Genomic DNA, 22,935 nt, shown 5'->3' with positions numbered 1-22,935 from the left:
ATGAAATTGGACCAAAAAAAATGCTTAGGCTTGAAGAAAGAAAGCTTGCTTCACCTTGAAGAAATCCAGCTAAAATACATGACACATGTGTGCTTAAAACTAAGCATGGTAAGGTGCATGCTTAAAATTAAGCATGACTAAGCAACTTGGTATTGGTTGGAAGAAATTAAAATCAAAGAAAAGCTGCTCACAAAGTCGTTCAGCCAAGCACAAATCCGTCCAGCCAAGCACCAGGTCAGGTTAGCTAAGCTGCTCAAGCAGGCAGTTGAGCGTACCGGGTCAGTCAGACTGCTCAAGCAAGCAACTGTGTGTGGACCAGGTCAGCTAAGCTGCTCAAGCAGGCAGCTAAGTGTGAGACCAGGTCAGCCAAGCCTCTCAAGTAGGCAGTTGAGCGTGAGACCAGGTCAGCTAGGTGTCTGACCCACCAGAAAAATGGTTGCTTGGCCTAGAAGAATGGCTATTTCATGAATGATGTCACAAGCCAAGCAACCAACCAAAGCTAACTTCTAGACCAAGTTTATGACCTCATGCATGAGACAAACAAGTAGGAGGTGTCACCATGCATGTAGTCTAGCCCATAATAGAATGTCCAAGCTAGCTAGCCAAGATAGGACAAGATGCTGACTCACCAGCTTGGGTGTGCCAGACAGGGAGCTAAGCGGCCTGCACTTTGCCTATAAAAGGCATACCCATTCCTTCCCTTAAACACATTGCACATAATTGTAAATACTTTATAAATTTATCTTCTTCTTCTCATTTCGGTTCTCTATCTTTTTTAGAGTGTTCTTAGGTTGTTTTTAGGCTTTTAGTTTATAAAAATTCAAAGAGAATGAAGTTGGCAAATAAGGTGCAGAAATATGATTCTGTAACCTCATTTGGAATCAAAAGTAGCTCATCCTTGTATAGATGGCTAATGCTTATACATATTGATTTGGATTATGGTGTAAGGTTATTTCTTTTCTTCATTTGTATCGTATTTTGATTTCAATATATTCAAGATTATTACTTTTGGTTAAGTTTCAATTCTTTAAGAAGTTCTTAATGCGGTTTTAGCTTGATCACCTAAAACTTGATTTCAAGATCCAAAATGCTTCTTTTTAAACTCTTGACAAATGAACTAAAAAGTAGGAATACACCTGAGTTCATTTTCCAAATCAACGCATCCATTTTCAGCAACTTGTAATCAAGAATAATCAATGTTTACAGAGCCTGAAATAAGGTGTGACAACTTATTTCGTCCAGTGACAGTTTTCTATTGATTAGTGTATTTTGCAAGGTTTGAAAATCATTTTTTCTCGCCGGGAGATTGGGGAAAATTTTATAAAGTGATGTTTGGAATTAACTGAAAGTATAATATATAACTTGTTAATGTTCTTCAAAAATCATTTGAGTTTAGAAATAATTCCATATTTCAAATCAATCTTCTCTTCTTGAATTTGTAAATAGTTAGTTCTTTACTTTTTCATGTTTCTTAGTTTATAAAATCACAAAAAACAATTTTAATTGTTACTTTCTTACTTTTGATAAAAGAGGCAAAGTATGAGTCCATTTCTATTAGGCAATTTCTTGTGGTTTGACATAACCCTATACTATACTACAATTGAATCTTGAAAGAGATACAAATGTAAAGTAGTAAAATGTTATCAAATAAATTTTATTTGTTGACAAAGAAAGAAACATTGAATCAAAGTGAAATTTAATTCATAAATTGTATCTTTGTGAAAAGGAAAAATACACAGTCATAATGAGTGATCTAACTACTAACTTTATTTTCAGTCATTTACATTTCCGCAACTAACATTTAAATTCTGCAACTAAGAATTTATTGATTTATTCATTTATTCTTTACCATCCTTCCATAAGGAAGTAGTTTGGTTAATAAAAGGAAGTGAAAATAAATATCATTCATTATCACTTGTGTTAATTTGTTAAATTCATACCAGTAAACCGGTGTTGGAATTTATTCCACAAAACCGAGATGGTGTGAAGTTGTTAATAATTCAATAAAACTAAGTTTTTGACCAAATGGAATATTCTTGAAATCATTATATCGGTGTTGAAAATTCTTTCCAACAAAGCCGAGATGGCGAGCAAAGAACAAACCAATCACTAAATAAATTGGTTAGAAACATGTCTTGCCTCACCAAGTATCAAAAAAAATCTTTCAACAAGTAAAAGATCTTATCTCCAATAAAAAATAAGAATATGAATTGTGAAGATTTGAGTTAGTATAAGATAATAAGATAAAGAATTCTATTAGTTGTACATTTTAGTCATCAAATCACAAAGCACTTAGAGAAGATAGAAGAACAAAAAGAGAGGAAATGAAAATAAGAAAAGGGAAAAGACATCTTCATCAATAATAGATAACACTATAACCCTAAAGTTCCATAAATTGATAATGATAACTAATTTCTTGAGAAATTTACTTCTATATGTGTAGTTATATTTCTCCCAACATGTTGAATTGAGAAAATCTAGTTGGTTCATTTGCTTTTTTGGTACTATCAAGGGTGTCCCCTTACATTTTTGGATAAGGAACTAATATTTTTCGGGGTTTGTGACTGCCCATTCCAACAAGTGTCATTTCCAAGAATCAAATATTTGACATTTTAGTCATCCTAGAGATCTAGTTAGCCTTATATCTCTATACCAACACCTTGTTGAAACCTTTGAATTATAAAGATGAAGCACATAATATCATACATAATTATAATATCACACCTACATGATTATAAATCAGATTGTCCTTTAACTTTATTAATATTAGACAACTGATTACAACTTATATATTCATGAATGCTAACAAAACTTTAATTTTGTCCTGCTACATACATATATGTGTTAATATATAATAATCATATGTTTTATATCAACTCTTATTTGTTATTCTTTGTTTGTGTATTTAGTATGTTGTATCATTAAATATATATATCGTGTATATTATATTAGTCTTTAGTTGTATATTTTTCTTAGTTTTAAAATGAATTATATTGATTGATCATTGTTGCGAGTATTTATGATCCAATTATGTTGATTAGTGATTGTTGAGAGGGTCTATGACCTAGTCATGTTGATTGTTGATAGAATCTTAGGATTTGCTGATTGGTCTAGACCGAGACAAATGAATTCTCAATTACATAAAGATGATGTATTATGACTATTAATCCTTGTTACTATTCTTTACGGAGATTTCTCGTACTCGTGATGGCTACAAATGTAATATTTAAAAGTTTTTAAAATTGTGTTATTGAGACTTTTATCTCACTATGCATATCGGTATCCATTGTCAAGCAATCAGGCACCTCAATTGTTTATAAATTAGTTTTTATTGTATAAGTTATTTTAAAAATTTTATATTAAGTTCAAGATGACTTGTGGACTACAAGTCATCTTAAAGTTATCACAAATCCTCTAAAATAACTTGTACAATAAAAACTATTTTATAATAAATTATCTTCAACATAATTTAAACTTAATCTTCTTAGGCACATGAGATACTCAAATAAAAATCTCCTTAAACACCTCACTTTGGAATAAGAAATATTAAAGGTAGTTGACGTCCTCATAATAATTAGGCTTAGCTATACTCTGAAAGATAACTCATGAAAAAGATTGTTGAGATCATTATAAGTGACTATTATTGGCTTATATTTTCTACCACAGTGGGACTTTAATACTTAAAATACTTCATCATACCCAAAATGGCTAATATTGAGCACAGAATTTTGTAGGACTAAATATCTTGGGATACGCCAGAATCATGGTAGATTCCGATATTAATATTTTAAGAATTAGTGTACAAAATCATGTTACAATAATTTGTCTATTTCCATTCAAAAGCTACCTCGTGTGGGGAGAATAAGCCAAATCATTAAACATGGTTATTGACTCATATTCTGAAGTACTTCCATACTCAACTTTTCACACACAGAATAGGCAAATAAGTGCAAGTTGTCCATCTTTAATTCATTCCATACTTTTTATGATTGTAATATATATAAATTATTAGTATAAAAATTTATATATAATTAGCATATTATTCATCATTTTTTATATTAAGAATAAGTAATAATTAAAATAAATAGTAAATGACTCAGAGACGGTACAAAAATTATTATAATGTCAATAAATATATTTTTTCTCTACTTTTATTATATTGATATTAATTTATGTCTCTGATCAAAAGAACATGCTACACCCAAACTTAACAAGGGGGATCTACGTCACTTATTAGGTATATTAACTAAAAAATTATTTAAATTTCATACATTTAGGTTGTGACCCATCACTTATTTATGAGGGTAGATCTAACATATGATATTGTCATTTAAAAAGTATCATGGCCTTTGTAACAATAAAAGTACACAATTTGACTATATATATATATATATATATATGTGTTTGTATTCTGACGAAAGGTCATTAATGAGAGAGTTTCATTTCTATTTAAAGATTATTATTATTATTTCCATAAAATAATCAAATAGACAAAGTGATTCAGGTGAATAAGACACCGCGTTGTGGGAGTGGGACATCACCAGGAATTTTTTTGAAGCTTAGAAAGAGGCATTAAGTGCAATATTCCTCACAATTTTACCTCAAGTGAACACTGACATTTGTTTCACACATCATTTTTATGTATATTTAAAAAAATTGAAAAATAATCAAAAATAAAATCGTGATCAAATTGCGATTAAAAACATCAAATGATCAAAACTTATCAAATTCCTACAACTTTATCATTACTAATTATTGACGAATTTATTGAAGTTATTTAATTTAAAAATAAATTTAAATTTAAATTATTAAAAGTTTATTTTTATCATGTTATAATCTAAAGTATGTACTACTCTCATGTAATGGAGATGAGTTAGACTCCATAAATAGAGGTGAAACCACACAACAAGACAGTAAAAAAACATACAATTTTTGTTCGGTTGTCCTCTAGTAGTTGACAAACATATAGGTCACCATATATGTGGCATGTTAGTATAGGTCCGCTTTCATCAATTTTCATAGAGGAGAAATATTTGTATGGAGATGAAATTATATAGAGATAACCAATAAGATCTTGACAACAATTAATATTTTAATTTTAATTAATTTATTCTTAAATGATATTATCAAAAAATATAAAAGGTATTTATCTCTAAATATAACGTGTTATATAGACCCCTACAAGTTTTTTCTGACCGGTCACTCCCCTCAAGCCCCAATAAGAAAGATACATGTTGACACGAGATTTGGCCGACCTGTCATTTGCATGTTCAGTTGTTCATCAGACTTGTCTCACCATGCATTACTTCTTGGGTTATACTGCTGATCGTTGACACATTAGGCCTAGCCTCTAAGATCATTTCCATGTATCGCCTTGTTTTTTGTGGTTCCATTCTTTCTATGTCATTCTACCATGTGTGGTAGCTTCTCTATTTTCTATTTATTTGTTTTATTTCAATTATATTATTAATAACAATTTTAATAATAAAATCTTAATCTTAATGACAATAATAATAGTAAATTTAAATATTAGATAATTAATAATAATAAATGCTTAATATTTTTATTATTGAAATGTAACTAATAAATTAAAATATTGTTATGAAGATGTATTTTAAAAATAAATAATAAATACATTTTTTCCTAAAAAATAATGCCTTTATCTTGCCTCGTGATTAATTCCTCAAAAATAAATAAAATTTATTAAATAGTTGTGATAAATATTATCTTTAATAACAAATAATGAATGCAAAAATAAAACAAATATGAGTATTTTTCAATCCAAATAAAAAACTAATGAAAATAATAATCACAATAATGATTGATGAAGGGCACTGAGTATTCACTTCTTTTCCTCATCTATCCCTAAAAATAAATAAAATAAACTCAATTAACAATCATTTTTTACATTAGTTCAGTCTTGATTATATATTGTTCATATATATATATAAAAGCAAGATAAAATCTTATGGGACATAAAAATAAAAATACATATTCCTGATAAGTAAACAAATAATTAAGTAAGTAAACAACTTTGGGTGGGTGAAATATTAATATCCTCCCTAATTTGTAATCAACTTTTAATTCTAGATCTCCAAATTAAAGACCATTGTGTCTCAGTATTTGGCACAAATAAGAATTTCTACATTTTGACTGCAAAAACATGGTGACTCCAAAACATAAGGAAGAAAGTATAATATCCCTCCTCCACCCTCATAAATGTTTAAACGACGATCAACCAAAAATAAGAGCCTAGTAATTATTAATTGTGTTGGGGACATTTTTAAGAGAGTCATGTCCAACATCGTTGACCATATGGACAATTATTCATTTTCCATTGTTTAATTTCTTTTTTAATTTATTTAAACATTAAATATTTGTAAATACTAACTTAAAATTTATATATTCACTTATATTTGTTTTTGCAGCTTTTGGGATGGATTGTTATTTTAATCATACTTGTTTGCTTCCTAACACACATAGCATGGTATACTAGCCCTTGCACACACATATGAATTATATATGAGTATTATAGATATGTTAGGATAAAAGGGATATTCACCTTGTAGGTCATGACTTTGCGTTGTCTCTAGTATTTATAGGAGGGACTACTCAGATTGTTACTGATATTGAGGTGGGAGCCTGAGTTGGTCTTTCTTATCTAATCCCATGATATGCGAGTTTCCTTTCATTTGAGGGGATGCAATATGGGGATCTTATCAAATTCTAGCGCCCTTTTAAGGAGTACACTACTAATGTGTCCTAGAACTCTACACTAAGATGATGACTCTTGGATATTCAAAAAAACCTTAGCAGTAAGTACCTTGTAGGACTTCAGTCCCTTAAATAAAGTGATTCAAGTGTTCCCCTCAAGCCCTAATGGAAAGTAAATACCATTAACATGACCCATCGTCCTAAGTGTCACCTTCATCATACAAAGAAACTTGTGTAATCTATCTTTACCTCGGATTAGGCTAAACAATATGATAAATAACAATCCATCATGATACTTCATATGTTGTAGGCTAAATCACCATATGATATGGTATATTACCGTAAGAGGCATGTGTTTTATATTATCATTTACATACTCATCTATTTACATAATTTTACTTATTCATTCATACATGCATTCAAAAATACATCATTCAAATACTGATTGACTTATTCATTCATTTATTATGATTACATGCATTTAAAAAAGAAAAATGAAATTATCCAAATATTGTATTTCATGTATTACTCCAACTTACCATCTCATTATATCATTGCACTCTTTCCGTCAAATCTCTCAATCCATTATCATAAAAAAAGCAAAAAATATATCATCTAATAGATGGACTCATGAACTATAAATCATATGAATCAAAGACTTCATTTCCAAATAGTTTCATGCATTCAAAAGAAAAAGGTTGAATGCATTCAAAAGAAAAAGGTTGAATGCATTCATTAACTACATATCATGTACTTATGTGCATCAGATTCATCAAAATTAAATTGCATCCTCATTACCATTCATGTGTTCCCTAAGATATATATGTCATGCATTTATGAAATAATAAGTGATCAAAATTTGCATTTCATATATCATTTAAATTATAAGTTGCATTTCAATATATTAACATTAATTAAAAGAGAAAGAAAAATGTCAATTTTATGCACACCATGCCTAAATAAAAATTAATTGCTCAACATAAATTTCATGATCATATTGCTAAGAACACTCATCAGTTGAAGGTTGGTTATAAAAACACAATTATTTGACTCAACTAGAAGAAACCATGGTTGAAACTCAAACAATTCAAGAAGAAATCTCAATTAAATGCAATTCTGATTGGTATGTCGATGGGACTAAATTTTTTGCACAGGATAGTGCACCATCTCTTCAACTTGGTCGACGACCACTTTGATAAATCATCATCATTTGAAGACTCCAATCAAGTTCAATCATTTTACACTCAACCATATTTCCCTCTCAAAAATGCAAATTTATCTTTCACCGCATATTCTTTTATTAAGTGCAGATTAAGATATTGATCATACAAATTTATTATCTCATAATACAAACCACCAATCATATTCAATGAAAAAGAACCCAAATAAAATTAATTCATACATTAATATGAGATATTTGATTCAATGATTAAAATAATACGGAGGATGATGCAAATCTAAGATCCAAAATGATGTGGATCCTTAAGTATATATTTTCTGATGTCAAAAGGGTTCTTTGTAAATTTTGAAACACCAAGAAGATATTCTTATTCACCTCATTTGAGTCTTAGCCAATATGAAAGGATACCATTTTTCACTTATGCATAAAATATCAATAGTTTGGGTATTGTAGTTTATCAATTTTTTTTTTTGACATTCCACTATTAAAGAATGCATACACTTTTTTAAACCATTCATGCATCATTTCTATTATCTGGTTCGGAGAATAAAGAATTCAAGACAAGTCAAATAAAAATTTTCATTGGTTAAAGTGAAGGAAAAAAATAATATATATATATATACAAAAAGTCTACTGAGAATCCTCAACAAATATCTAAGGCCAAAATTAAGGCAAATAAAGTGCATTGTCACTTATTGCTAAAGGGACAATTACTGTTTTACCTAAGAAAATTGTTGTCTTGATCTTAGACTCGTATCCATTCCTTCATAAAACTAAATTACAATCCAAAAATACTCTCGGTAGTTGAGTGTCATAAAACTTTTGCAATTGGGATAGAAGAGAAAGGTGGATATGAGAAACACATATTTTTTAGCCTTACATCTTTTTCTTGGAAACCCTTAGCCATTTCATGATACGCACTTAAAAATACATCGTCGATGATTGATTTGCCCAATTTATACACTATGGCAGAAAATCATTTACTCTACTAAATCTCATAATTTTTTATAAAGTATCTCATATATAACACATGACTTAAAATTCATTATCTTTCATCATTATTATCACCACTTAAAGCTCAAACACATTTGTTAAACTAACTTGATCATTATTTTAGTATTTCTTTGAAACAATATGGATGATACAAGAGCATGAGAGCAAATGAATAGCATGAACCTCTCAAACTAATTAAGCATTTTAAGACAATTTTAATAAAACGGTGGCATCCAAGAAACCCAAAACTGAAACAATAATGAAATTGTTTATCAGACTATATAAGAAATCAAAAATCACTTAACCTAACAATGGAATATCTTATATTAACAGCTTCACTCATCATTATTATTGGACTTCTACATTGAAAAGTTATTACATTGCTAGACATATAAACCAAAGCTTTCATTCAAAAGAACATTGTCAGACTTAGACACCAAAATATAATAACCTTACTAGACTTAGATATTAGAATGTCCCTATCCAAAAAATGGTTGTTGAACTTAGACGTCGAAATGATCTTTCAATATTGTTGGACTTTGACGCCAGAATATCATTACATGGACAACATGTTCAAACTCAGGGTAGTGCCATATCAATCCAATTGTTTTTGCTCCAAAGTTTTGGTAGTAACCTAACTCATTCTTAGTTTCTTTACATACATTGTTGGTGTTACACTGATATACATTCTTGGCCCATCTCCACTTTTTACCATACTTCTTTAGCATATAAACTCGAGTGAGATAAAGCATACACATTCGGATGACGTAGCTCTTCCATGTAAGCTATTCATATTCCCGACAAAAATTTTTTTCGTTTCTTTACTGGTCTTTTACTACGATAGCACTTGAATCTTGGTTCATTTGTCATATGATAAACAACAAGTAAATAAGGATACCTATGAACACTTAGTGTCATCCGGCCTATTATTTTTACATATTTAATAATTCAAAAAATAAAAATGTGATGAAATTGAAATTAAATACATTAAATTCTCAAAATTTATCAAGTCCCTACAACCTTATCATCAATAGTTACAGATTTTATTTTGTAGGATAATTGTTTATGATCATAACCAAATTTTGTAACAAGAAATAAATTATAGATTAAAATTTGAAAAATAAATAAGCTATAAGAAACAAATCAAATAAATTTGATATCAATTTGACTGGATAACATAATTATAATGAACCACTAATATCACAATAAAAATTTACCAAGTAAAATTAAGGATACCAAATAATATTTTTCCTTATTTCCCTCCATTTTCATTTTTATTGAAAAAATAAAAGTATTAAAGTGAGTTTAACAGATAATCAGTGATACATAAATAGCAAGGGACATCATTTTTTCAACATGTGTTAATTTCCCAAATAAATAGAGGGGAAATTACACTACACAACATATAGAAAAACATATACAAAAAAAAACAGGTTTTAGGAAGAGCCTTGATATATGTGTATGCTTGTCATCTTCTAGTGGTTGGACATACAAGACAACAAACATGCGGCACATCAAGATTGGCCTGCATCCATCATTTTTGGTGTGCTCACAATCTGTCCTACCAGGCCCTAGAGAAAGACTTGTGTGGAGATGAAACCATGTAGAGACAATTAATAAGATTCTAATAACACATTAATATTTTAATTTTAATTAAATTTAATCTTAAATGACAACATCAAAAACCATAAAATGTATTTGTCTCCAAATGTAACGTGCTATATGTATTTCCATACAAGTTTTTCTCTCAGACCTTAACTAGAAAGACAGACATAAATGTAGAATTGGGCCAACTTGCCCTTTACAGGTTCAGTTATTAATCAGACTTGTGCCACCATGCGAGATAACCACTAGTATCATGCCATGTGTCTCTTCGTCTCTTATGTTAGCTGGTCTTCACCATTCATCTTCCCTCTAAAACATATGGTTGCACGAAATTTCGTGCCAATCGGACGTTTTTCAACGCCGCCTCCAACATCCTCATTCCAAGTTTTCAGTGTGTGATGCCTTGCTTTCTGTGGTTCCTTTCTTTCCACTCCAAAAGTATGATTGCTTCTCCCTTTTCTATTTATTTCTTTTAATTCTATTATATGAATAATGATTTTAAATATAAAATATTTTTTAATAATAATAAGACTAAATTATATAATAGAAAATTAATAATAATAAGTAATGAATTTTTTATTATAAAATATAATTAATAAATGTTAATATTATTTAGAAGATTTTTTAATAATAAGACATTTTTCTATGAAAAATCATGTCTTTATCATATCAAGGTGTTCAAATTCAGACCATTTCAAAGTAAACTGAAACAGCAAAAATTAAATATGGTTGAATTGTGTTGGATAGAATTTTTAAAAATCGATCTGCTTGGTTTGATTTTTGGTTTCGACTCTAAGAACCAGATCGACCCAAATCAGAAAGGATATACAGTATAATCACAATGAAAGAAGAAATCAATGTCAATTGTCAAATATGTCTATTCTTTCCTTTAATGAGAATACTTTTTTATGAATATAATGTACTTCTCCATTATTACAATCCTAATTATGTTGAGGTCTTTGACATTGTAATGTTTTAAAATTTATACAATATCTATTTGTTTATTTACATTAACATGATGCTTGAAATAAGATTATGGACTTATGACATTATGACTTTATAGTGTATGTAAATAATATTGTGGAAATATTAACATGAATGTATATAAACTTGTAAACTTGAAGGTGTGCTAGACTTAACATTTTATTCATGTTTGAGTTTTAAAGTGTTTTTACAATGTCAATCTTTTATATAAAAAACTAATCCAAGCCGATATGAAACTGTATATAAAATATTTGGATTGAATGTCTTAATGTAAACAAACTAAACCAGTCTGAATCACGAGTAAATTATTACATATTTGTATCGAATAATCTTTTGCTTAAAAATGATCTAAATTGACTATGAATAACCATAATGCCTAGTGATTAACTCCTAAAAATAAATAAAAATCTATTAAATAGTAAATAATTATAAATATTTTCATTAATAACAAGCAATGAATTCAATAAGAAAACAAATATGAGAATTTCTTAATCCAACTAAGAAAAATAATCACATTGAGGATGAATGAAGGATCGTGAGTATTCACTTATTTCCCTCAATTTACCATTTGAGTGGTCGTAGTAGGCCGCTTTTGTTTCTAAAATTAAATAAATTACATTCAACCAACAAATATTTTCTACCTTAATTAGAACTACGTAGTCTTTATTCTTTATTGTTCATGGTGATATTACATAAAAAAACTTCATTTATAAGTAAATAAATAAATAATCAAATAACTTTGGGATATAAACTAATCCATACAATTAGTGAGGGTATCGTTTAGTACAAGCGGATGAGTTCTAATATCTTTCATGATCCGTAATTGACTTATGAGTCAAGATTTGCAAATTAAAGACCAATGTGTCCAACATTGGGCATAAAGAATGTTTTCTACGATTTGACTATAAAAACATAATAGTGACTAAGGGTGAGTATGAGTCGGATTGGGACGGGTAAGGTTTGTCTCTTACCCGACCCTAAATGTTGATCGGGTCATTTTTTGAACCTGAATCCAACCATAAATCCGATTAAATATAATGCATACCTCTTTTAGATTAAGTTTTCTCAATATTATTTATTATTATGAATATGTAATTTGATATATAAGATAATATAGAAAGATTAAATTACACAAACTTCCCCTGAGTTTTAATGAAACTACATACCTCCTTCAATATAACAGTGTTAACTAAAAGTTAAAGCGAATGAGTAAAATACTAAAATACTCTCTTCTTTAAACAACACATACTCTTATTCTCTTCTAACAAAACACACCTCTTACTCACGGATTCATTTTTTCTTCAACCACCAGTAGTATAGCATGGAATATAACCCACTCTTTTTTCCTAGTAATGTTACTACCAACAAAAATATCATCAACCTTTATTTTTGCTGGACAATTATCTTTCTCTTTTATTTATGGAGTGTCATTAAATTATATTCAGCCAAATAAAGTCACGATATAGTAGTTTCTAATAGAGATAGTTGTTTTTGGAACGCCACAATGTGCCTCCATCATGAACGATAAAAAAATTGAGTTAATAAGAGGACCATTTTGCTTATATGATAGATTTGTTGGGCATGAGGCTTTTAGAAGCTGCAATGCTGATAAAGTGAGTGAGAAATCCATGTGGGTATCGTGGAAGACTCTATTAATTGCGTGTAGGATTCATGGAGAGGTGAAGATGGCAGAAAAGAAACATCAATGATCGTGCTCTTGAAGATGGAGAACTCATACCCTCTTGAGAAGAGGAATGAATAAAGAATGGAAGAAATGAAAAGAAACAAAGTTGCAAAAGAGAAGAATGAGGAATGAAGAATGGGAATATTGAGTAAAAGGGTATTTTTGTCATAAAATTTTATTAAATGACATGTGATAAGTACATGGCAGTGTTATTTAACAGTTTACGAACGGGTAGGTGATTTGTGTAGGTACAATAAAAGGAGGGTTGATTTGTATAATTCAACTAAAACTAATGGGAAAGTTCAGTAATTTACTCATATATATATATATATATATATATATATATTGCTAATCATGTATATATGATAAAAAATTATAGAATTAATGATATTTTTAACCAAAGAGATGTCATTACTCTGTATATAATTGAATAGAACACATACAATCATGATGAGTGAGTAATCATGGGCATTAATCGAGTCTAATTTTTAAACCCGAATCAGACCCTAGCCCTGATGAGACCGGACCCTATTCAGGCTCGATCATAAGAAGGGTAAGCCGATTGAACGGGTAGAGTCTGATCTTGCTCACCCCTAATAGTGATTCCATAACAAGTAAGGATCATCTCTATTAAATGGATAGACAAATACTACAAAAAATAAAGAAAAAACAACATAATAAGATATTTTTATCCCTTTATATATAATGGATTAACAATTTTGTTATTAAAAATACAAGGAAAATCAAATACTTATCTCTCCCTTAACGAAGAAGATCCATCATCCATCCTTATAAGTCATGTAATAGATGATCAACTGAAAATTGCGAGCAAGAGGATACTATATTTCAGCACTTTTTTCTCTTGCCCTTCCAAACATCTCATAACGCATGCAGAAACTATTTATGATTGAGACATTTTTGCTGTAATATTTTATTATAATTTAAAATTTAATCATTATATATAATAGTGCGTTTATTATATTGGGTTCTTTTCAACTACGCTGGTTAAGAAAATATTAATCTGTACATGTCTATTTTAACAAGTTACATGTTCATATTTTCTCGAATTTGTTATTCATTCGGCCAACCGAATAATCCCTTCATAGGGTATAAACATATGAGTTATATATTATATATTTATCCCTTAGATTCTCCTCTCTTTTCTTGTTAAAAACCCTTGAACCTTCACACTTTTTTTCTCAAGAAAATTGTCTATTTTCTTCTTCTCCTCTCTTAGTTGTTATCACCAATGGCTGCAAATACACCCTGTGGTTTAGTATCTCTAAACCATGTAGGAGTAGTTCCAAAAAACGAAAAAGAAATGGAACAAAATCAAACCCAAATGACCAAAGACAATAACACAAATATTGACTACACACAAAGAGCACAATGGCTTCGTGCTGCTGTTTTAGGAGCCAATGATGGTTTAGTTTCTGTTGCTTCATTGATGATGGGTGTTGGAGCTGTTAAAAGAGATGTTAAAGCCATGTTACTTGCTGGTTTTGCAGGATCCATTGCAGGAGCTTGTGGCATGGCTATAGGAGAGTTTGTTTCTGTTTATACTCAATATGAAGTTGAGGTTAGTCAAATGAAAAGAGACATGGATATGAGTGGTTACAAAGAGTGTGAGAAAGTAGAGTTTGAGATGAGAATGGAGAAAAGAAGAACATTACCTAATCCAATGCATGCTGCTTTAGCATCTGCTTTGTCTTTTACTATGGGTGCATTGGTTCCTTTACTTTCAGCTGCATTCATAAGTGATTATAAGATAAGGCTTTTGGTGGTTGTGGCTATGGCTAGCTTGGCTTTGGTGATCATTGGAATTTTGGGTGCTGAGTTGGGAAAGACACCTAAGTTATGGTCTTGTGTTAGGGTCCTTGTTGGAGGGTGGATGGCTATGGCTGTTACTTTTGGGTTAACCAAATCAATAGGTTCTAGTGGGTTGGAATTATGAATGGGAAATAATAGTATATATTATCACATTCCTTTTTAATTACATCTTTGTTATACATATTTATAAGTATTGATCAAAACACTTTCATTTCAAAAAATAATAATGATGGAGGATCAATGGTTATAAAGAAAGTATATGTAAAAAAAGAGTGTGAAAAATGGATGATTAAATATTACTATAAAAGTGTTATGAATTTTCCTGCTTGAAATTTTCTTTCTCCTTTTTTCTTGCCTGCGAATTGAACAAATGATAGATCATCAAAATAATTTGCTTTTCTTTATTGGAAATAAACTTACAGAATCACCAACAAGATATTAGTTCAGTAGTATAAGGTTAGACTGGATCCTCATATATTATATTAGGTTAATATCAAATATCAATTTCTAAGAGCAATACTTATTAGAATGGATAATCATACATTCTGAAATAGATTACTAGAGAATATATAAAAAAATGGAGAGCCCAAATGAAATAACTTTTTGGGTGTGTTGTGGGATCAACCATTCCCCATCTTCAATGAATAAGTTTTTCTATATTTCTTTATCAAGTATCAAATTTGAGATATTAATGCCTGAATAATTATTATTTTTTGTTATTAGATATTATCCCATTATCCTTTTGGATAAGACATTAATCCTTTTTGGATTCACGGTTGCTTTTTCCAACAAGTGTCATTCACATGAATCAAACTTTTGACATTTTTGACATCTTATATCTTTAAATAATAAATCCTTTCTTTTTTGGTGAATAATAAATACTTTCATATATAGGGAAATATGGTTTGGACCATTATTTTCCATTCTCTCAATCCATTATTATTCTCTCTATCAAGGGTCGAAACAGGTCAGACCGTCTATTAGAGGCCAATTACTTGACTTATAATAGGCTAGGTCAGATCAGATTTTTTCTGTGGACAATTCTGATTCGGGCTCTTTAAAAAGCCTATTTAACTTAACAGACCAGGCTTCAGGCCATCTAAAAAGCATATCATACCTAACAAGTCAGATTTCATATCGACTAAAATGTTAATTAAACATAACAGACCGACAAATTTAGGTATATCATATAACATTATTGATATTGTACTATTTTAATATAAGTAATATTATTATGTATATGTAATATTATTATAAAAATATATTCAAAAATATAATTAAAGTATTAAATTTAGATGGACCTAGCTAAAAAGTAAACATATTAACTCATTTAAATGTATACATGATGACATATTTCATGACCATATAATATATCAGACATTTAAACAGGTTAATTGGACAAATCAGACATTTAAACAGGTCATGCTTAGGCTTTTCAATTTTTTAATCAAGCTAACAGTCCAAACTCAGGCTTCGACTAACTGTTATATATACTCGGCATGTTTATAGTTATATAGATTCGACCTCATTAAAGAATCTATCCCACCATACTAGTAATTGCACTTGATGAGTGTGAAATTATGTTACATGTGCATTGCAATTAACTTGCATTTTAGGATATAATTTGGACTTTACGATTGTTTTTAGGTTTTATTTCTCTTTGTTCAGGTTGAGCAAATATTGTTGGCTATGTTGTGCAGTTTGCATAGATTGAAGCCAAAAAGAGTAGAGATTGGGTGCAAGAAGATGAAAATCGGTGTTGAGCCTATGCGAAGACCAATTGAAGAACCAAAAGAAGTCGCCTTAGAGGCTAGATAGAAGAGAAGAAACTTGAAGTGAAGACGCCACATACACCCACGGTCAAGATGTTATATTTTATTCCTATTTTTTAGATTTGTTTTGTTGGGTTTAGCCCAATATTTTGTAATTAGGATAAATGAGGATTTTCCCTCAAGGATTGTGAAAGTGCAAAGTGTCAAAATAGCACTATTAGATTGCCTATGTTTTGATGAAGACAATGATTTAGTGAAAGCTTAGATATAACTCAACAAATCCACATGTCAAGGACTAAAGAGCTTCATGTCTAGACTAGAGTCATAAATAGAGTCATCATTAATAGTTTTAGATATGTGTCTTAGTTATTGAGTCTAAATTAGATAAACCTAGATGCAAATCTCACAAGTCCTAAAAACAATCATATCATTTACACGAGACATGCCATCTAGATTATTATATGTTCACGCATTAATCATACACGTTATTTGTGCATCTTAGGCATAACATAATGGTAAAACATGTATAATTGATAAGCATAACATATAGGTAATTTACCATTTAATCTCTTACCTTAAATTATGTCAGTTAATTGATTAAGCAAGGCGTTAATCGATTAACGTGAAACCAGTTTTAACATATAACTGAAAAACAGAATTCAATTATTCTCAACCACCCGTTAATCGATTAAAAGGGCACTTAATCGATTAACTGGGCGTCTAACATCTTTTCTATATAAACTGTGTTGTGATTTTACACCATGTCATTCATTCATTTTTAGAATTGCTAAGTTGCATATTTTTCGTGCTCATTGTATGTCATATAGGCAGAGAGAAATGCATGTGAGATAGTATCATGCTTAGGATTTAAAATATCATCCAATTGCATGAGATTAAATGTGTTCATCATTCTATCTTTTCTTGAATTTCTTTTAGAGATTTCGTAGGGTAAAAATTACATGTTTCTGTATAATTCTGAACTCATACATATTCTTGTTAATTTGTGAGATTTGTATAGGGTTTATAGTTAGATTTTAATTGTAATAATTGAGTCATATTATGCTTCATAATACTCTATTTTTGTTTTGTTTTGTTTTTGTGATAAGGAAAGTCATCTCTTGGTGTCTTACCACCAACGAGGTTCAGTGAGTCTTCACCAAGACTTAGAGGTCTTGAATTTAGAAAATACTCTTGGCTGAGGCTAGATCATAGGAAAGGTTTTCCTAGGCGATTAGAGTAGTCAAACCAAGGTAGGGGTTCAAGGAATTCAAGAAGGGAGCATCTAAGATCTTGTAATTGGAAGCGTGCATGTAATATACATTTGTTTCAATTTTAGTGAAGAAAATCTCCCGAGATCGGAAGGGTAGAACTGGATGTAGTTTTGCAGTGGACCGCAAAACGAACCAGGATAAAAATCCTTATTGCAGAATTTTCTTACCCTTATCTCTTTAATTTTCAAGTTGTTTAATTGCCTATTTTAGCTGATATATTTGAATACTGTAACTCTGTCATGTCAAGATTAATTCTGTTCAAATATATCTACTATATTGTTTTTATAATATCGGTGAGTGGTTGTGCAAACAAGTCATTCAACAACTGTCTGTTTTGTGCAACTTAATCGATTAAGTTAGTGCTTTAATCGATTAACTGAGCATTTTTCCAGAATAGGGTTTTGGTGCGAAAAGCGGTATTTGGGAACTGTAACACCTACTCAACCCCCTCCCCCTTCTAGTTATGTTTTGTCCATTGATACCTAACAAGTGATATCAGAGCTAGTACGACGTGCTAGGTCAACCGAATGTGCGTGATCCTTAAGGGAAAAAAAATGGGTTCCACCAACCCCTTTGGTGGTGATGGTGCATCCATTAACCGTCCTCCCGTATTCAGTAGCGAAGGATATGCCTACTAGAAAGTCCGCATGAAAATATTCATAGAAGCCATTGACTCGAATATTTGGGAATCAGTAGTCAACGAGCCTTTCGTTCCACAACATTTAGTGGACGATGAACCGAAAGAAAAACCAAAAAGTCTATGGACCGATGATGAACGTAAAAAGGTTCAACACAACCTACATGCTAGAAACATCATCACATCGATCCTATCATATGATGAGTTCTTTCGGGTTTCGCAATGTCAAAGTGCCAAAGAAATGGGGGACACTTTACAAGTGACTCACGAAGGCACTAGCGAAGTCAAGCGTGACACGTTGAATGCCCTGACACATGAGTATGAGTTGTTTTATATGTTACCGAGTGAATTTATCAGTGACATGCAAAAATGATTCACTCATATAGTAAACCATTTAGTTGCTCTAGATAAATATTTTACCCAAGGAGAACTTACTAATAAAGTTTTACGTTGTCTTGACAAGATATGGCAACCTAAAGTTACAGCTACCATGGAATCAGAAGGACCTTGACTCCATGTCTTTGGCGATATTATTTGGAAAGCTTCAAGAGCACGAGATGGAGCTTAGACGATTGACGATGCATGAGGAATCAGATCACAAAAATAAAAGTATATCTCTTAAAGCAACAACGTCTCAATCTATATAAGAGAAAGAAGATGATGAGTTTGATTCAGATATGAATGATGAAACATTGAGCCTTCTCGTACGAAAATTCGGGAAATTCCTAAAGAAATGAGGCTTCAAACGTTTCCAGAAGAAAGAAGCGCGCGAGTCAACTAGAAAAGGTGGGGGTAACAAAGAGCACTTCACTTGCCACGAGTGTGGTAAGCCAGGACACATGAGGTTTCAATGTTCTACCTACCTCAAGAAAGTTGATTCAGAGAATAGCAGTCCTCGGGACTTCAAGTCAAAGAAGGCCTACATTGTATGAGACGTACCAGAGGAGTATACGATATTGAGCACCTCAGATGAAGAGGAGACAGCCAAGCTATGCTTAATGACCATAACAAATGATGCTTGTTGCTCAAATTCAAAGGAGGCAAACAACGAGGTATATTCTGACACATCATCTTCTTCATCTGGTGATTCACCTCCTTACGAGGATTTATATAATGCCTATGTCGAATTGCATGATAAATTAAAGAAATTAGCTAGGATTAGTTTTGATAGAAAACGATTAATCCTTCTAAATGAACAGAAAATAGTTTCATTACAGAAAGAATTAGATGAGCTAAAACTAGAGAATGAAACATTAGATCTAATATATTCCTGTAATACATGCAATTGCTCTAATGATAATTTATGTCAATCAACTGTCCGTGATTTTTGCGAGATTGAAAAATGAAAACTTAAAGCGTAATGAAAAACTTTCAAAACTTACAGAGAGTCAAAACATGTTAGACACTATGCTTAATCAAACTAGAAATGTTGGTGACCATACTGGACTAGGATATATTCTCCCTATGCGTAGGAGAAGACCATATAGGAGACTTATTACTCAGCCTAATAAGAAATTTTATAATAAGAAGGTTCATGCATGCTTTTATTGTGGCACACATGGCCACACTTCCTACTCTTATTATATGAGGAAGTATGGTATACCTAGTGGTGTATATGTCTGGATGAAAAAGGGAGATGACTCCCTGGTTACTAATAGAAAAGGACCCAATATAAATTGGATACCTGAAAAAGGAAAGTGATCTATTTTGTAGGTATGTCTACGAGTACATGGACAACATTGGTATCTTGATAGTGGATGCTCGAGATATATGATAGGAGATAGATCAAAATTCCTAGATCTATCATTGAAAGAAAAAGGGTTTGTCACTTATGGAGAAGACAACAAAGGAAAGATACTTGGCACCGAAATAATTGGCAACTCAAATCAAGAAATGATCGAGAATGTGCTATATGTTGAAGGCCTGGAACATAATCTCTTGAGTATGTATCAGCCAACTCTACTACAAAGGTATTCGTGTATGTTTTGATTCTGAATGTTGTATAATTCATGACAATATATCTAATAAAGTTAAGTATTCGTGACAATATATCTAATAAAGTTAAGTTTGTCGGATATCATATAAATAATATTTATATGGTTAATCTGGAGGATATCACTACTCTATTTGTAAAATGTTTTATATCTAAAGAGGATGACATCTAGCTTTGGCATAGGCGTGTTGCTCATATTCATGTAAAGCATCTAGATAAATTGTCTAAAAATAATTTGGTTGATGGGCTACCAAAACTTGATTCTAAAACTCAGGAAACTTGTGATACTTGTCAAAAATGTAAACAAGTTAAAAACTATTTTGGTAAAAAGAATGTGATATCCACAACAAGACCCTTGGAGCTTCTCCACATGGACTTGTTTGGACCATCGCAAGTTATGAGTTTTGGTGGTAGTTTTTATGATTTAGTAATTGTTGACGATTTCTCTAGATTCACATAGACATTATTTCAATCGTCCAAGAGCGATGCATTCAAGTCTTTCAAAAACCTTGCCAAACAAATCCAAAATCAGTTTAACCATAAGATAGTATATATTTGATCTGATCATGGTAACGAATTTGAAAATCATCAATTTGATAAATTTTGAGAGGAAGAATCGAGTCTTAGAGGAGCTTGCTCGAACCATGTTGAACGAAAGCAAGATTCCTAAGTATTTTTGGGATGATGCAGTGCATACAGCTTGATATGTGATAAATCCTATACTCTTGAGACCTACTTTTTCAAAAACTCCTTATGAACTTTTAAAAGGCTGAAAACATAATATTGCTCATTTTCATGCTTTTGGTTGTAAATGCTTTATCTTAAATAATGAAAAGAGAGCTTTAGGAAAATTTGACTCAAAAGCTTATGGAGGTATAATTTTAGGGTATTCATTGCATAGTAAAGCTTATCGAGTGTGTAATAAATATTCAATGCAAGTAGAAGAGTCTGTACATGTCCATTTTGACGAATCTTCTCCAAAAGAAAAGGGAAAGGTATTTTCTGATGATGTTGCATGTGCTTTCAAAGAAGCATACTCTAAGGACATGAACCAAGATAAAGAAGAAGAAGCAGAGCAAATTGTTCAAGATGAGCATCAGGACCTGCTGAACTATTATGACTTGATATGCATGTCATTTGAACTTAAATCGTTACTATTTTGGTTTTAAATTGCATACATAATATGCTTACCTATGTCAATTATAGTATGAATATATGTTCAATGGTACTTGATCATGATTGGTTATATGCATCTCGTGTGTTTAATTGAGCATATTGTTTGAATGCTATAATAAAAATGTTTGATCATTTAATGCTTGATTAGTTCTTGTATAACCTTCCATGCCATTAAATCTGTCCAATGACTATATTCTGTCAGTTTAATCGATTAACCCATTCATTTAATCGATTAAATGTTATCAACATGCGCACATGTTCAATTTTTCCTTCAACTGGTTGATTAATTACATTCCCAAAATTAATAGATTAATTATAGTTTATTTCATTTCATAACTCTTCTTACTTTTGACCAAAATTCATTAGTTTATCTTTTTGATAATGTCAAAAGGGGGGAGAAAGGTTGTTTTGTTGTTTGATGTGTGCAAGTTGTTAATAATATTCAACTTTCGTTGTATAGCTATGCGCTTTAACTTTGAAATCAACAACCATGCATTCTATGATCATCTTCAAGCTATGCATCAAAAAAAAATTTGGTGTGGATTTTGTCATCATCAAAAGGGGGAGATTGAAAGTGCAAAGTGTCAAGATAACACTATTAGATTGCCTATGTTTTGATGAAGATAAGGATTTAGTGAAAGCTAAGATAACTCAACAAATCAACATGCCAATGACTCAAGAGCTTCATGTCTAGACTAGAGTTGTAAATAGAGTCATCATTAGTAGTATTAGATATGTGTCTTAGTTATTGAGTCTAGGTTAGGTAAACCTAGATTCAAATCTCGCAAGTCCTAAAAACAATCATATCATTTACATGAGACAAGCCATCTAGATTATTATATGTTCATACATTAATCATACATGTTATTTGTGCATCTTAGGCATAACATAATGGTAAAACATGTATAGTTGATAAGCATAACATATAGGTAGTTTACCATTTAATCTCAGCTGAAAATATGCCAGTTAACCGATTAAGCAAGGCATTAATCGATTAACGTGAAATCAATTTTAACAGATAATTGAAAAACAGAATTCAATTATTCTCAATAGCTCATTAATTGATTAAAAGGACACTTATTCGATTAATTGGGCG

At 30.8% G+C, this 22,935-nt stretch overlaps 1 protein-coding gene across 1 annotated transcript; it reads left to right on the top strand.

Moving 5' to 3' along the window:
• LOC109342443 (vacuolar iron transporter homolog 4-like) lies at positions 14,331–15,114 on the top strand. The gene has a single exon (XM_019580428.1). The coding sequence runs from the start codon at positions 14,410–14,412 to the stop codon at positions 15,112–15,114; it is 705 nt and encodes a 234-aa protein (XP_019435973.1). The 5' UTR covers positions 14,331–14,409.

This window comes from Lupinus angustifolius, chromosome LG01 (genome assembly GCF_001865875.1).
Source record: "Lupinus angustifolius cultivar Tanjil chromosome LG01, LupAngTanjil_v1.0, whole genome shotgun sequence".
Classification (NCBI taxonomy): Eukaryota; Viridiplantae; Streptophyta; class Magnoliopsida; order Fabales; family Fabaceae; genus Lupinus; species Lupinus angustifolius.
This window is presented reverse-complemented; position numbering and strand designations above follow the sequence as displayed.

Coding starts and splice junctions, on each gene's coding strand:
- LOC109342443 (XM_019580428.1), top strand. CDS start 14,410: ATGGCTGCAAATACACCCTGTGGTTTAGTATCTCTAAACCATGTAGGA.